General features: G+C 44.7%; 1 protein-coding gene across 2 annotated transcripts in view; it reads left to right on the forward strand.

Annotated features, from left to right (window-relative positions):
• The window catches only part of LOC144148196 (mialostatin-like), a 58,151-nt gene extending 47,890 nt beyond the window's left edge, over positions 1-10,261 (forward strand). For both annotated transcript variants that reach the window (XM_077679781.1, XM_077679782.1), the window contains exons 3-4: positions 5,095-5,199; positions 10,049-10,261. In XM_077679781.1, the coding sequence (XP_077535907.1) occupies positions 5,095-5,199; positions 10,049-10,150 (207 nt within the window). In that variant the 3' untranslated portion in view covers positions 10,151-10,261. The remainder of the gene's footprint in view (positions 1-5,094; positions 5,200-10,048) is intronic.
• Positions 10,262-16,426: the final 6,165 nt, after the last annotated feature.

The following is a 16,426-nucleotide window of genomic DNA, read 5'->3' on the forward strand; positions in this document are numbered from 1 at the left end:
GCAGCAGTGACGACAAAGTCTTCTGGAGAAGGTGCGGCCACTCTGGTGTCTGATGCACCCACCCTCAGTGTTCCTGAGAGGTTGGGGGACAGGAATTCGGGGGTCCGGCTGTACCCTCCACGTTTGCCGTGCCGCGTTCTGCGCCTCCAGCGCATGCGGCCAACAAAGACACGAACCCTCTCGGAGCACGCCCGAAAGAGCCTGATCCATCAGCTGCTTATGGGGCGCCCGTGGAGGAAATGGACGTAACGCCGTCCCCGGTGGCACCACAGCTGTCGAGGGAGCGGCGCCCGTCAGTTGAGCGTAAAAACAAATAAGAAGAGTAACAGGCCCATCACGCAATAAATAACAAAACTGAAGTAAACAAACAACCACAATCTTCCCAAAAACCAAATCTATGTTGCAAAACATTATACAGAGGAATTGTAGGGGCCTGTTGAAAAATCTTGACGACATTTACAAAATATTGTCAGAACACAAGCCAGAGGTAATTTGTCTCCAAGAAACACATCTTAATGAAAAACACACACTTTCTGGCGCAGTACACGGTTTTTAAAAATGATAGAGATGGCTGCACTCAATCCGCTGGAGGTGTTGGCTTAGTCGTTCAAAAGTCGATTGTTTGTCATCTAATAAGACTGCAAACTAACCTTGAAGCGGCTGCCATGAGGGCCATTATCTTTAATGAGCGAATAACTGTTTGTTCGTTGTACACACCCCCCGATTACCATCTCCAGGCTAATGAATTTGAAGCTTTAGTTCACCACCTCCCGCAGCCTTTCATAATCATGAGTGATTTTAATGTTCATCATCAACTCTGGGGTATTGCACGTGCCGGTACACGAGGAAGACTTAAAGAAAAATTCTTGCTCTCTTCTGGCAACTGCTTATTTAACAAAAGACAGCCGACTTATTACAACACAACCCACAACATTTACGCTGCGATCGATCTCGCAATAGGCTCCCCAACTCTCTATCAATTAGTAGAGTGGAGTGTAACACCAAATCCCTGCGGTAGTGACCATTTTCCTGTTGCATTAACCGCAATAGATAGCCGCAGAATTCCAACACACACACAACAATTTCGTGAAGAGGAAGCCGACTGGAAGAAATTCAGGGTGATGTGCCAACTGTCGTGTGCCTCAATAGAAAAGTTGGGTGAAGCGACAGATATAATTACTGCACCCATAATAGAGGCAGCACATTCCTCAATTCCCCAAACCTCTGGTAGAACTAACACCAAATGGAGGCCTTGGTGGACCTAGACGTGCAAGATAGCTCGAAAACAACAAAATAAAGCCTGGGCCACCCCCAGAAGGTATCAAACTACTGAAAATCTCGTTGCCTTCAAACTCGCAAAGGCAAATGATCGCTGAATTAGACGAGAGGCGAAAACTGACAGCGGGAAAACATTTCTTTCTTCCATCAACTCTTACACTGATACTCACAAAGTTTGGAAAAGAATTAGTGCACTACAACGAAGAAACACAAACACCCTACCACTTGTTAGCACAGCTGGAGACACGCTTGAAGATCAAGCTAACGCCGTTGGGCAACACTTTGAGAGCGTCTCCACGTCTTCTCAACACACTGCATAATCCTTGGAACACAAAAAGTTAATGGAACAAAAGCCTCTGCGGGAAAAGAAAGACCGCAAGGGCTACAACTGCCCGTTCACCAAAGATGAATTTCCACTTTCACTTTCGACCTGTTGGAAAACTACTAAAGGGGCTGACAAAATAACTTAAGAAATGTTAAAACATGTTCACCAAGACACTCAATAAGCAATTCTCTTTTTTTTTCTTAAATAAAATATGGCAAGCTGGACGCCTTTCCAAATCTTGTAAAGAATGCATTGTAGTTCCAATACTAAAAGAAGGGAAGGATACCTCTTTACCTGTCAGCTACAGGCCGATTGCATTAACAAGCTGTTTATGCAAGCTTTTGGAGAAAATAATAAACAGACGCCCTGTTTATTTTTTTTATCATAACAGAATTTGAGAAAAGTGTCAAGCGGGCTTTCGCTCGGGAAGGTGTACAGCGGACGCCCTTGTGGCCTTTGAGGCATATGCGCGTGACGCCTTCGTGCATAAACAACACTGTATATCTATTTTCTTTGACCTAGAAAAGGCCGAGGATACTACGGGGCATTACGGTATTCTGCTCGACCTTTGTTCATTCAGAATCTGTGGCAATATGTTAAATGTCATAGTAGACTATCGACCCACAGGACAATCCAAGTGAGAATTGGCCACGTTTTATCCCGCGCTTTCATCCAGGAAAACGGTGTACCTCACGGAGGTGTCTTGAGTTGTTCACTTTTTATCGTCAAAATAAATTCTTTAAAGAACAGTCTACCCCGCTCTCTCTTTTACTCTGTATATGTGGATGACATTCAGATTCGTTTTAAATCTTGCAATATGGCCATTTGTGAGAGACAATTCCAAATTGGAGTGAACAGCCTCTCAAGTTGGGCAAATGCGAACGGTTTTAAATTTAACAGTGACAAAAGCAGGTGCGTACGTTTTACGAATAAAATGCACGAAAGCGCTGAATATTCTTAACATTCTGTCACGTCAATCATATGGCATGGACAGAGCATGCTTATTAAAACTATTCAACAGCCTCGTAAGATCGAGGCTTGATTATGGTAGCCTAGTGAGCCAGTCAGCCCCAAAAGCTGCTCTGAAACTACTGGACCCTGTCTATCATTTAAGCCTGCGGTTGGTGACAGGGGATTTTCGTACGAGTCCGATAGAAAGTTTGTATGTAGAATCTGACATGTGGTCATTGGAAAACCAGCTTGCTTACACCTCCTTGTTATACGCTGTAAAAACAAGCTCAGTCATAAAGCACCCATCCAACCTCCTAATCATGACACATCCACTGTATCTTTGTTCGTTAAGCGGCCGTCACTTCCGCAGCCCTATGCAATAACAGTAAATACTGTAGCGTCCAACTTGGGCATTTCCTTTAAAGACACGTACAAAACCTCTTTAGCTGATGTTATAGCCCCATGAAAGCTATCGCCTGTAGCATGCGACATGTCTTTTACAAGCATAAACAAAAACAAAACACCTAGTGCCTTAATTCAACAGCACTTTTTAAGTCTTCAGCATAAATATCAATGTGCAGAGTTCAATACAGACGCGTCTAAAACAAATTCTGGAGTGTCATGTGCCGTACTTGAACCGAACCTCGGCGCTTCAAAGATTTTAAATCCTTGCAGTAGCATTTTCACACGTAAAGCCCAAGCCATTGCACTGGCTGTAGAACACATAATACTCAACAAAATAGTTTGCTCGATCATATACAATGATTCTCTCACTGTGATGACAGCCCTGTCCTTAGCGAAGCGGCATAAAGACGCAGTCTTCAATTCGCTCATACACGCTATTATGACAGCATATTCGATAGGGCTCAAAACTATGTCTGGGGGGTTCCTGGTCATCGTAGAATAGCAGGAAGTGAGGCTGCTGATAGGGAGGCAGCTTGCGCTGCTCTTCGTAGAGGTGTGGACTTAATGTCAGTGCCTTCATGTGACCTCAAATCGCTTATTAAAATAAAACTCCGGGAACGCTGGCAGAAACACTGGGACACGCAAACAGAAACAAATATCATATTTGTTATTGGTCACACACAAATATGTAGACACATAATTGAAAAATTACACAGGTCTGTAGAAGTTCCTCTGTGTCGTTTAAGGACAGGCTACACACATGGCACACATGGATACCTCTTAAATAGAACACCACGACCGACATGTGACAATTGTGGAGCAGATCTTTCTGTACTCCATATCCTAACCGAATGTACGTTACTCGAAACAATCAAAGACACTTCGCTAGTATATACACACAACACATACCACTACACCAGGCGCACTTTGTGTCGCATGATGTAATAACCAGTTTCAAAAAGTGTTAGACTACTTGCCGAGCTTGAGTTTTAATGAAAATTTCTTATCGCACATGACCCCAGCTTGTCCTTCAGTAATGAGGACACTGCTGAGGTACTTTTCCGTGACACTCAGGGGCCTCATCCATTTTGTCATAGGCAAAACCTTCCCGAGGTACCCTGATTTTTAGCCCAAGTTTATACTCACAAATAATTTTATTCACTTTTTACTGACAATCATTGGCGCTCTACATCAATTTTACATAACCAACTTTTAACCAAAGCATTCAGCATAAAACCCAACTGCGACATAAACACACCCTTGTTTTGGTGCTCTTTGGCCTAGATGCCATTAAGCACAATCATCATCTTCAGCTTTAGGAATAAAACCTTCAGTGTTTTAATTCGTTGCGCCAACATACCCCCATGCGCACTTTCCTTCTCCACATTCTCCGGGGTTTTATTTCAGTTGAATATAAACCAACTGGAGTAAGCTAAGTAGCTAATTTCAGTCGTCTATATACCTTTTTAGGTAACACAAAGCGACTGCGTGTAATGGGAGGGCAAATAAGGCTTCCCGATTAAATTATCACAAATGTGAACGTTTCCAAAGGTTGCATTATTGTCGTTACGAAAGCGGGAGGAAGTCTGTATTGCACTGAGTCTCGTTCCATGTTGAGTACCTTTTGCACGAGACGCTCCTTTGCAGTCCATTGTGCTTGATTGAACAGCACGCGGAATGTGCCATTCTAAGTGCGGCATTTCTCATATACCCACAAATACCGGAAACAAGCTCATAAACTCTCGTATAAAAAATTGCGCCATCGTTTTCCCCGTACAAGAGCACGGTAGAAAGAAGTGTTTCGTATTGAAAACAAAGATACTACCGAATAAAGGCGACAAACCTACCGCTGGAGACGTAGAAGTGTAACATTGCTGCAGAGACATTTTTATGTGTGCTTTTGGACTCTTTGCATGCTGTACAGGAGGGATGTAACTGGTCTAAACGAATAGCCAAACCCTCTACCTTGGTTTTGAGAATATATATCCTACATCCAAGATTTGTTTCTTTTGCCGCGCGTGGTATTTCTTTTCGCCCAAGTGGTACAAAAAATAATATATATTCGGGATCTTTCTATCTTCAATATTCGTGTGGACGCTATACCCGCTGCTTTATTCCTTCCTCATTATGCGCAGGTCGTCGGTGGAATGAACTACCGCATCACCTTTAAAACAGTCGAATCAACGTGCCCCGTCACGGAGACCTACACAATTGAACTTTGCCGACCCAAATCTCAGGAGGTACGGTACCCCAGTACTTTTGACTTGCTTAGGACAAATGAATAAAACAACAAATAAACAAAAAAGAAAATTCGTTGCTATCCCGTCCTGCGAAAGTGGATGTCCAGCAAACCTGTTGTAAAACATTACAAATGGTAATGAAAGAGGGAATGAAATGTTTCTCGTCGTCTAGGCTGGTTTGTCGATTGCGCTCGGCTCCTGTCACTAGATGAGGGCAAATAGTATTGACACTCTTTTCTCCTATTGCTCCGTGCCGCCGGCATGATCATTGGTCAGTTCGCATTACATGACATTAGTTTACACTGCGACGTCTTTGGCGCCGCCATTTTGTTGTTCATGCGTGTTAGTCAGGCAACTCTGGTAGGGTTTGCTTGTCCTCCCTGCTTTGCGGCAGCGCGCGACTGACGTCGCTCCGAGAGAGAATCAAAGGTAACGCGTGTAACAGCGTTTCAGCCATAGAAGTGTGTCCAAGGATGCCGTTTTGCTGCATGTTCGGTAGTTTCAACGAACGACCTTGTCGAGGTTAACGCCGAGGCCGTAGTTGCGGCAATGTCGCTACACTGATAAACGGCGGCCGTTGCTGACTTGCGTGCCTCACTGGCGGTACTCTAATACCTTATCTACTGACACCACACTCCGCTTCTCGGCCGGCATATGCTGGGTGCTGCCCAGCCTGACTCATGCGCTCGACGTCTGGGGCAAGGCCTGCTCTATTTCGTGACACTAGTCCTGCCTAGCCTTCAAAGATAGTCACCAGACATAATCTTTACCAGGTTAACAGACGCCCCATCATAAATAATGCGTTTTCGATGCTTGTTTTGTGGTTTCCTTAGACGAATTCAGTGCTCTATGTTGCATGCCTGATTAGCCTGAGACGTGCGCTCAGCGTCTTAGGCCTTCGAGCATTGGCGTTCTCGCCCAGGGAGATAAAATAGTTGTGGGGTAGAGGTATACAGCTTTGCTCTAACACGAATTCAAGAAATAAACAAATATGTACGGAAGCAACAAATATAAAGGCACTCATAGAAAATTAAAATAGAAAGCCAAAAAAATACCAATTAGTAACCTTATACTAAAAAAAAACATGCAGTAAACTATTACCGCAAGAAGTCGCAGTTGGTAACGCTCCTGTCAAGGTAGCTGTTCATTCGTCTATTCGCACCGTCTTTAGGTCAAGTCATCGTAGGCACATGCCGAAAATAATTTTGGAACAAATTTATATTTCTGAGAGTAATTTTAACTTCTGCTGAAAAGCACAAGTGACTTTGTTCGAGGGAAAAAAATTAATAAGTGCGTTTAGGTCTACCCACATTAGTTTAATGCGACACACTGTGGTTATTGGAACTACTGCGCTGGAAAGGAGCATCTCCAGCAGTTTCCATCTCCACAGCACCAGTTCCTTGAGTGGGTATGGAGAGAAATGTGCGTATACGTTGAAGTCGTACCCTAACGGGAACTGGTTAATCAGCCGTGCGCTCCTGACAGCCGCTGTCGTCCTTATTGGCCAATACCGTTGAATTAACATGTGAGAACTCCGAGACCGCTCGAAATTCGCTGCTCATAAGCTACGACTACGTAAAATGGGGGCTTCGAAATTACTTCGAAAGCCGCGTTCTCTGTGCCTTAGGAGTAGAACAGTGGCTATATGCCTTCGCCCTTGTCCCCGCGTATAGTATTGGTTCCTGGCACTACTCTCAGTGTCATTGTCATTGGTCAATCCTCCTTAAAGTTCACTCGACCAGACCGAAGATAATTTAAATTCAGGACCTCAGAAGCCAAGATTCTGTAATATGGTCACTTCATGGAACCAGTAACGTGCTGTCGGAAGCAATTAACTATCGCCAGTGGAATCGCGTTTTCTCACTCAAAAAAATTCCCTCGCACTTCCCCGAGGGGGAGAGTGTGTAAGTGCGAATGCACGGTTGTTGATTGCGCGATTACGGTGGATATCGTGATCTTAATGAGTAGTCGAGAGATTACACACACATACACAACTACAAAGAAAGATATTTCACTCGTTGTTGCTGGTACCGTTGCCCGGTCCGCCATCATCGTTATCGAGATGCAGGACCAGCGACCGCTCTCGACGACGGCACGCGCTCGACTAATACCCTCCCGCGCCACGCAGCCGCTACACGAGCGCCCTCACGCGTCGGATGCGGAGCGCCCGCTACGCGAGCGAGAGCTCTCCCGCCCGAAGTGGAGAGGAAGCGCCCAACACCCGCAGTCACTGAGCGGAGAGAGGAGGAGGAGAGTAGCGCCCGCCGTTACGGCGAGGGCTACACAAGCGCCCTCACGCGTCGGAATGCGGAGCGCCCGCTACGCGAGCGAGAGCTCTCCCGCCCGAAGTGGAGAGGAGGCGCCCAACACCCGCAGTCACTGAGCGGAGAGAGAAGGAGGAGAGTAGCGTTCGCCCATCTCCCCCCGTTGCTAGGGAAGACGAGGAGCGCGCGCACCCGCAGCTGTTGCTATGCGGACGACGGCGGTGGACGATTCAGGCTCGCTTAAGAAGTGCATTCGCACTTAAAATGTGAGCTGGCTTCACAGTACCTAAAAGGCCATGTTTCTTGTGGTGTCGGTGTAATGCATTATACAAATCACTTTTTTCTCCCCACTCGACCTTGCTTCCGTGCCCGTTTGTGCCGCCATTTTGGAATATTCAGAGGCACGGAAATTTGGAGGGCACCGGCTGCTCACGACGCCGAGATTTTTCTCTCTTTGGAGTACATAAATCGTTGGCGTAAATAAAGTGCCTTGTTTCTACAAGTTGTTGTTTCTACCGCCTGCTGGGGTGATGTTGTATCGCGTTTCCATATTCAACACACCAGCGGCCATTAGGTCCGTTTTCGTATCATCGGTTCATCATAAAAGCTCACCAATAAACAAACAATATTGAATCGTTGCACATTCGTTTTCAGTGTTTTTGCTTTGGTGGTTAACGCTTCCAAACTGCACGCATTAACCTGGGTGACAAAGCAAGCAGAGCATTTAGTACAGAGCTTGCTTCCAGCCTTTAAAACGACAGAAGACGTCCATAGCTGCTTCTGAAGATTCGGTACCAGTGATGCCCGTATAATGTCTTTTGGTGACAAAATATTACTTGGGAGTGATCAAAACTAAATATATATTCTCTAAAACATAATCAATCATTCCATTATTCAAGAGCTGTATTATCACAAGATAGAAAACAAATGTTTACAGACGCTTTGAGACGATAGCGAGGAGGCTACTTTCAGGTCCAGTATATAACTACACGTGGAAAGGAGTATGCACACAGAAATAGTTATGATCAAGGACTGACTATCCCCAATAAAACTGCAGCTTTCTTTATCTAAACATCTATATCAGTGATAATTCTCCCATACGACATATCACAAAAGAACAGTGAGGAGGGCAAGGCGAGCTATAGGTCTTAAATTATTCTAAGTAGTGGATCGAATCAATCAACGCTTGGCATTTAAATAAAATGTCAGTTGGTGATGTTACGCTAACTTGAGAACTTGTTTTCAATGGAAGTGCTTTGATTTAAATGGCTACTCGACGATGGGGACACGTATAATCTGGGTTTACTTTTTTATTAGAATTCCATCGGTATATTGTAAAAAACGTTTGCTTAAAATTAGTCATGCCAGTAGAGCGGGGACGATCAAATCCACGTAATTTTTTTGCTTCCGATTTTCATATTAACCCCCGCGAATGCATGGTGTATGCTAGCACCAATAACCTATGTCAATGAGTTTACGGGTTTCTGGAATATTTTGAGTATTCCTTGCTTTGAGGGATTCTAAATCAATAAAAAAAAACGGGGGTATCATTTCGCCGTAAAAGACAATGTGCTTCCTTTTTAGTATCCCTAAATACAGTCAGGAATCTCCTGGGATAGCGACTATATAAATTCAGATGAGCGTTTAGATAGGGCTTGGAAAATTCGTGGCTATGGGCTAAATGATTCCTTCCTACACTTACGACAATTACGTAGTTTCTCTAGTCGGAACAGTGTATTTAAATGAAATCTACTGAACAGTTTACACTCAGTTATTCTGGACCGTAAATCAGTCTATCTGTGGAATTAAGGGCCTAGTGAGGACGAAACGTAGACATCTTGCCTCCTCGTCAAAAAGGGAGAATAAGCCGTATATCGCGGTGACCACGGTTCACACAATACTAGGCGTGCGTAATTTGTGCATGGATTTGCCTCAGTGAATCGACTCCCGCTGTACTGCGCCGCACTGGGGTCTTTTGGGTTACACGAAGAATGTGTAAAGCTGTGAATATGGTCTTCATCTTGCAACTGCACATCATATGCTAAGTACAGATACAGTCATTCTGCAGAGCTGCAATAATAACACTCCTTCGTCAGAGGGTACGTTCGATTCCAACAAATGAAATTGTGTAACTTGAGTGAACAGGTCTGGTTTACCTTGTCCAGCCTAATTTTTTGACGGAAGCCAGGACGTCTGGTTGCTTCGTGCATAGTACGATCCCCTATCAGAATCAGAAGCGTTTTCTTGCATACATTATCACCATCGCTTAAAAATTATGTCTGTCGTTACATTTATAACCAAAGGCGCTTATTCTAAACATTGCCCTCTCTAAGGAGAATAGTCTGACGCGGAGTCGGACAATTAGGCTGTAAAGAAATTCTGATGCGCCGATGTGATATTTGATTCTCAGACGCATACATTCTCTTCCTGAGTGTGCAGAAGTTGAAAAAGTTGTTTCGTTATCTCATTATTGAATGAATTCTTACTATTTTCGTTTTGAAAAATGTGGTCTTCTAAAGTTGTCCTGCTTTTGTTCAACGTTGAAACCACGTGATAAATTTTGATTTCAATTTTTTCAACAATAGGTTAAGGCCATCTGCACGACTCAGATCTACGAGGTTTCTTGGCTGAACAAGACTTCGATCACTTCCTACACCTGCGGCAACACGGAATCTTCGTCTACGTAGTGTACTTTCGTCCTGAGACGTCCCTGTCCACCAGGTGTAATCCCTAGGACTAAAATTTAGTAGTTGCTAAGAAATGAATATATTTAAAAATAAAATTCAACAGGAACTTTAGTTTGGCTTTGCATAAATTACTGATCACTACATTTCCTTTAGGTAGGCAAATATTAGTATGGTGTATTTTTTTCACTCTGCTCATCCATAAAACAGACGACCCGGGTAAACATTTTCGGATCCCCCGCTTTTGCTAGTCGCTATCAGCCGGGCCCGAGGCCTGTATACTCTACCAGTGTAGCCAAGGAGAAGCAAAGGCGTCATATCACGGCAAAACTGGGAGGTGCGCTGTCGGCGATAGGGCGAGGGCCACTACACGGTTGCTGGATGAGACGCCGTTGGTGCGGGCTGCCACATGTCGCAATCTCGCACAAGCATCGTAATTGTACGGTTAACTTCAGACGAGTTGAAAACGTATGTCCCTCCCTAATGTCATCTTTGGTTGGGAAATAGGAATGCTGGTACTCACTGATTTATTATCACGCAATGACAAAAAAGACAAAAGATGAAGCAGGATGATAACAATAACAAAGCAAGTGCGCGTCCTGGAATCGAATGCAAAAGTTTTCGCATTCAGTGTATGGTAAGGAGTGCATAGGTGACCTAGTATATTTTAAGACACATGAATCTGTGGAGGATGAAAACGAACGCTCGAATAAACAATCAAGGAACCGCAAGTTACGCAAAAAATTAGAATTCACCTGATCGCTTTTAGCAGGCATTGTTCGTTTTACCCATGCAATCGCTATAAAAGCATGAAAAAACAGACAGAATGACAGCAGGAACTAATAACTGTGAATAAAGAAAGACGAAGCCCAATTTAGTCTTCTCTGGTGGCAAATTTGAACCTCCGCTATTCTGGTAGATTTATTTTATGTATTACACGTATGCTGAAGCATCCCAACGCCCGCAGTCACAAAAACCCCTGCACACCGATTTCTGTAGGTGCATATTGATCGTCTAAAATGAGACAAACTAAAAAAAAAATGAAGAAAGGCCACACTAGGGCTTAAGACGTAAAGTTAGTGAATCTGTACGCAATCTTCACGACCACAACACGAAGGTGTAAGTCCACGATTGCAGCCAATTTCCTTCTTCTTCTCTGCCGCAACGACCTTTACTGCATCATTGTTGCTATAGGTGTTAGCCTCTTTCAATGTTTTGGAAGTGTTCATCTTCGGACATCACCAGGGAGGGGCGTACGCTTTAACGTGTCTTTCTCGTTCCCAGCTTTTGTTGCCCCTATTAAAGGCAAAGCTGGAGTCTTTTTCATTCCGAGCAAGTATTGCCACGATTGCGGCGAACGCCGGATTTTTTTTTGGCCAATCTCCTTAAGTGCATATGGTAGCCTTGACAAACATGCAAGCCGGGGACGCTGGGTGGTCGCCGCGTGGCACGCACAAATGAGCGCTCGGCATTGCCTTTGTTTATGTTAGCGTCCAGGCGGTTGCCCAAATCTTGACCGATCTCTTAGAGTGGGTATGCTTGGCTTAACAAGCGTGTGCACGGGACGCTGGGAGGTCGTCGCGAGGCACGCACAAACGAGCGCTGGGTATTTTTTTGTTTTGTTGACTGCCGAGTGGTCGTCGCGAGGCCCGGGGTTCACGTTTTCACGCTCGCAATTTCTTTGTATTTTTAACTGCGTGCATGAAAAATTGCGATTTCCTAAAGATTTTCGCTCTTACAAATCATGTTTAACGATAACTACCTTAAGTGCAGCCTGGTCTTCAGAATATGTTTGATGTAAAAAAAGGACAGGGTTTTGTAAACGCGGATCAGGTCGCATCTTTTCGACATTATAGGTCACATTAGGAGAACAAAATGGGTATGTCTGGAACAAGAGGTGGACGATCGCTAAGACGGAGTGGCTGCCATTAGACCGTAACAGCAATAGGGGTCGGCAAAAGGCTCGAAAGAGGGATGAGTTACGAAAATATGGGGCGAAAGGTTGGACTCTGCTAGTATTTATAAGTGTGGCAGGAAATCTCTCGCAGAGGCCTTTGTACTGCATTTGACACAACCAGGATGATGTTGTTGTTGACGATGATGTTGTACGTACACGTAAAGAGGAATGCATTTATTGTTGAATTGTGATGGTCACAATTTCTCTAAGGCCAGGTTTTGTTTCTTGAAACCCATACACCCCTCCTTACGTTATGTGGAGCCATGGACATTCTACCGTGGCTTCTATGAAATACCGCTGTTTTCCGCAGCGATAAAACTGCTCAAAGAGTATTGTAATTTTCCGGGTCTCGACATTTTCTAACCCATAAAATTTACTGAGCTGATTTCTCTCGCAATTGTAAATGTAGTTGCAGGAACAAGGAAGCCATGTTCCCAACTCTTTTCACGGTAACGGAGGAAAGTTTTTTATTGTCTGCCTCTCAGCTGAAAGGGGTGCATAAAATTTCAGGATACCTTGGATATGGACAAGCAGTGAGTGCGATGCGTAAAAGGCAGATGCTGCCAACGGTTTTCTAGTTTATTTAGGTACGTTGAAACGTTTTTATGCATATGTACGCTGGAGGAAGCCTGCCATTATTGTACTCATAGTCAGGAGGCCATAAAAGTAAGACATTTTTGCGTTGTTGAATTTGTATTCACGTTTCCGAATAAGGATTTCCGTTTGGGCAACAAAAGTGTTTTCAACCTTACGTGCAGAGCTGGGCAGTTTTGGTACAACCTTGGGCCTCGGTTTGACGGTGGGACACAAACCGAAGCTGCATTTGTCGTGTGTGTGATGTGGAAGCATGTTGTAAGAACCTAGTTCTGAATTAATCGATTCGCAGGGAAGAACTCGGAACTTTTGGAGCACGTATGTAACCATCAAAAAAATTCCCATGGAAGCGAAGGTTTCAACGGGACAGCATCGACGACCTCGTAAAGAAATAAAAAATGGCACATATTGACGGCATTGTTATGCAGTTTAGGGCAGAAAAAGCACACATATACAAAGACGAAAGGAATAAAAAGAAAATACTGGGTTGTGCATTACTTTTCGACAATATTGCTTCCCCGAATACCTGGTTCAAAAGAGTTGCCCCTTCTGTACATCGCCAATGCGCTATACAAAGAAACAATTCATATATATAGCAAGCTACACCTAGATATTGCATTTTTTGCTACCACGAGGATAGCATTTAGAAAAGAGTGCAGAACAAGACCCTCGTAAGCACGCAGCCATGAATGGTATATTCTTTTTTCACAAATGAAAACATTCGCTCAGCCGACTGCCACGAACTCGTGATACGAGCCCAATGACTAGTAATCGTCATCCTGTATATCTACCCAAAAAAAATTTTTGATCTTGCCTTTCAATGGTTTCTCATAATCTATTCTGGTAAGGAAAGTAACCTGTATGCGGGAGATAAGGCATCGAGAAAAAGGCTTTGGAAAACATAACAATTGCCGGCATTTAACGATGGGGGAATAAGAGATCACTGCGAGGTATTGTGTATCTAGACGTGATTACATACACTAAAAACTTTGTCGTCAATATCACGTAACCGAAAGAGAGCCGAAGAGCTTTGTTTGAAGATTGCCACTTGCATTGTTAGGAAATTGCGCCTCTTAGAACCTATGGCCATCCACATTTGCTGCTCCAGTGCAATGCTATAAAGCGAAAACTGTATTTTGTACTTGCACGCGCATAGTTTTTAAAACGAAACTTTCTATGCGCCAGTGATGGCGACCGTTCAGTCACTCAAACACACTGCAGGAAAGGGGTTTTACAACGCTATGATGATGATAAGCGGAAACACATCAAGCACCTAAAAAAAAAAGAAACAACGCTTCGCGTGGTCGGAATCGAACCTGGGGCCCCCACGTCATGAAGCGGATTTCTATCCCATTGCGCCATTCCGATAAGTACGACGCGGTCACATTTTAAAGTGAAGCCTTCTTTATCAAACCTATGGCTACCGAAACATCACAAAAACTCGATTAAACCCTGAAGAACAGATTTCTCACAAAAAACTCCAAGGTTTTAACCATCCTTGTCATTAGGTGAAGGCGATCGCATTTTTATTAATATGCTCAGGATGGAATATAGCGTAATTGGAAATCCTATCTCAGGATATAGCGTAGCTCCTAGCTCAGGATATAGCGTAATTGGAAATCCTATCTACTTTTGTTTCTGGTAAAGTGAGAATTGTGCCCTAGAGTCTACAATACAATCTAACATATTAACTTTTTTGTGTAACTACCGAAGAGTAGAATTTAAACTCCAATTCTTATACATGTAACCCACGCCTACAGACAATTTATTCATAAGTTTTCTATACGCCTAATAATGTGCAGACTACATGGTATACAAAAATAGTCATGTTCAGTTCGCGACGAGTGAAAGTTCCGCACTAGTGTAGGCAATCACGTATGTATCCTTAACGGAGGTGTTCAAGCGACCAACATCATTTCAATGTGTCATTAAAAAAGCTTTACACATCTGAATGTGTGCATGTGGCAACGCTGGTTTATTTTCCGTGTGCAATGCGATCCCAAAACTAGTAAAGGTACACACAAAACACAAGTTAGCCTGAATGGGAGTTTCTTGGCTTGAATACGTCTTTTAAACTCCTCACGACAGGCGGCCTGCTCCCACGTGTGGTAGTATGATGGTGGAAAAACTTCCAGTTTACACCGTGGGCCACAAGCCGTAGTAAATAAGCGCATTTACCACGGTTGTACCTCTTCACAAAACGCAGTATCTGGCTGTGATTACTGCGTTTGTCCCATTGGGAGTATTAAAAACTCCCACGCCACCTCCATTTCCTTCTCCTCCTCCTTCACCCCTTCCTCATCTACGCGTCCTTACAAAATGGCTGCCAGTTGGTGTCGTGTGTCGTGTGAGCTCCAGCGTCCCCGAAAATTTATTGCCAGTGTGAACTTGCGGCCGGACCAACGGATGTGAAGTGCTTCCCAACAACCGAAGCTCGTTGCGAACATTGTGGAACCAGCCTGGACTGACGTGCGACGGACTGCAACGTCGCCTCCGAGTCACCGACCTTCGAGCCGACGGAATACGCCAGCGAGCCGACGCGAGGCCTAAATGCAGTGATCGCTGAGAATGGCTCGTTAAAAACAACGCGGTTGTGCCTCTGCGAGCAGATTGAAGGTAAGATTTTCACGTTTTTAATTGTACGCAACATTTTGGGAGACTTGTGCCCCTTCTAGCGTCAAATAAACTCAACGTGCTTCCCGTGCCACTGCACGAGCGATTCTCCGCCACTGGAGGTGAGCGTTGTGCGTGAAAGACGGCACCATGCCCGGAACGTCATTGGGGAGGCCGAACGGTGTGAAAGCAATGCGTATTTGCGCGGGTCTCGAGCAGAACACTCACTCATTTACACTCGCAAGCAGAATGAAAACTGTCCGAACTCTGGACGGCTGTTAGGTGTTTTTGTAGGCTGTGTCTGTGGCTTACTGGCAAGCGAGGGTGAAGGTGGCCGGTCAAACGTCGCAGGGCGGCCGCTCTTCTTGAGAAGTAGGTGTGTGCCAGCCGCGCCTGCTACGAGGAGGGTGACTGCCGCGTGCCGCCGGCGATTAATTGCTTTCACTGGAAAGGGAGAAGGTCGGGGCCCCGTGGGAGCTCGCCGTACGCTAGGCGCGTGTAACTATAACCAGCAAACCGCATTCTAGGGAGCATTCTGTAGAGTCGACAGACGACTGCTTATTTTATTTTTTTATTATTTTTTTTAAAGGGGGGCACGCGCAGGCGTCACACCGACCGACGGTGAGGGGAGAGAGGGGCAGTGCGGGGGGTAAAACCTGAAGCTCGTTCCCAGAACACTACACGCAAGGAAAAGAGGGAAAGGAAGCATTTTGGGAAGTTGGTCGCCACAAGTTTCGCGCACCTTTTTGAACAGCAGAACACTTCATTTTGACGAACTAGTGAGCGCAGGTGTCTCGGACAGAAGTGCAATTTTGCGTAGCTTTAAACAAACATTCAGACATTACGGAAAGTTGGACACAAGAGTGACAAGTTCAGCGTCTTTACAGTGCCGTTTTTTTTTATTTCAGGTCAGATGCCCAATATGCTTATGTATTTGTTACCGCAGATTTAAAGCGTTTTGCTATCCCTCTAATGAATGTGCTGCTGTGGCTTCCCGAAGAACGTGCCAGGGGGTGCGGCAACGTCAGCGTTTGGGAGGCAGGTGCAAGCAAACAGCGCACCGACGACATGCTGACCTGATTGTTTGCAAATGGCTTAAATTTTTTTCGTTGAGG

The sequence above is a fragment of the Haemaphysalis longicornis genome, unplaced genomic scaffold, assembly GCF_048455015.1.
Source record: "Haemaphysalis longicornis isolate Haplotype H1 unplaced genomic scaffold, Haemaphysalis longicornis Haplotype H1 scaffold_8, whole genome shotgun sequence".
Lineage (NCBI taxonomy): Eukaryota > Metazoa > Arthropoda > Arachnida > Ixodida > Ixodidae > Haemaphysalis > Haemaphysalis longicornis.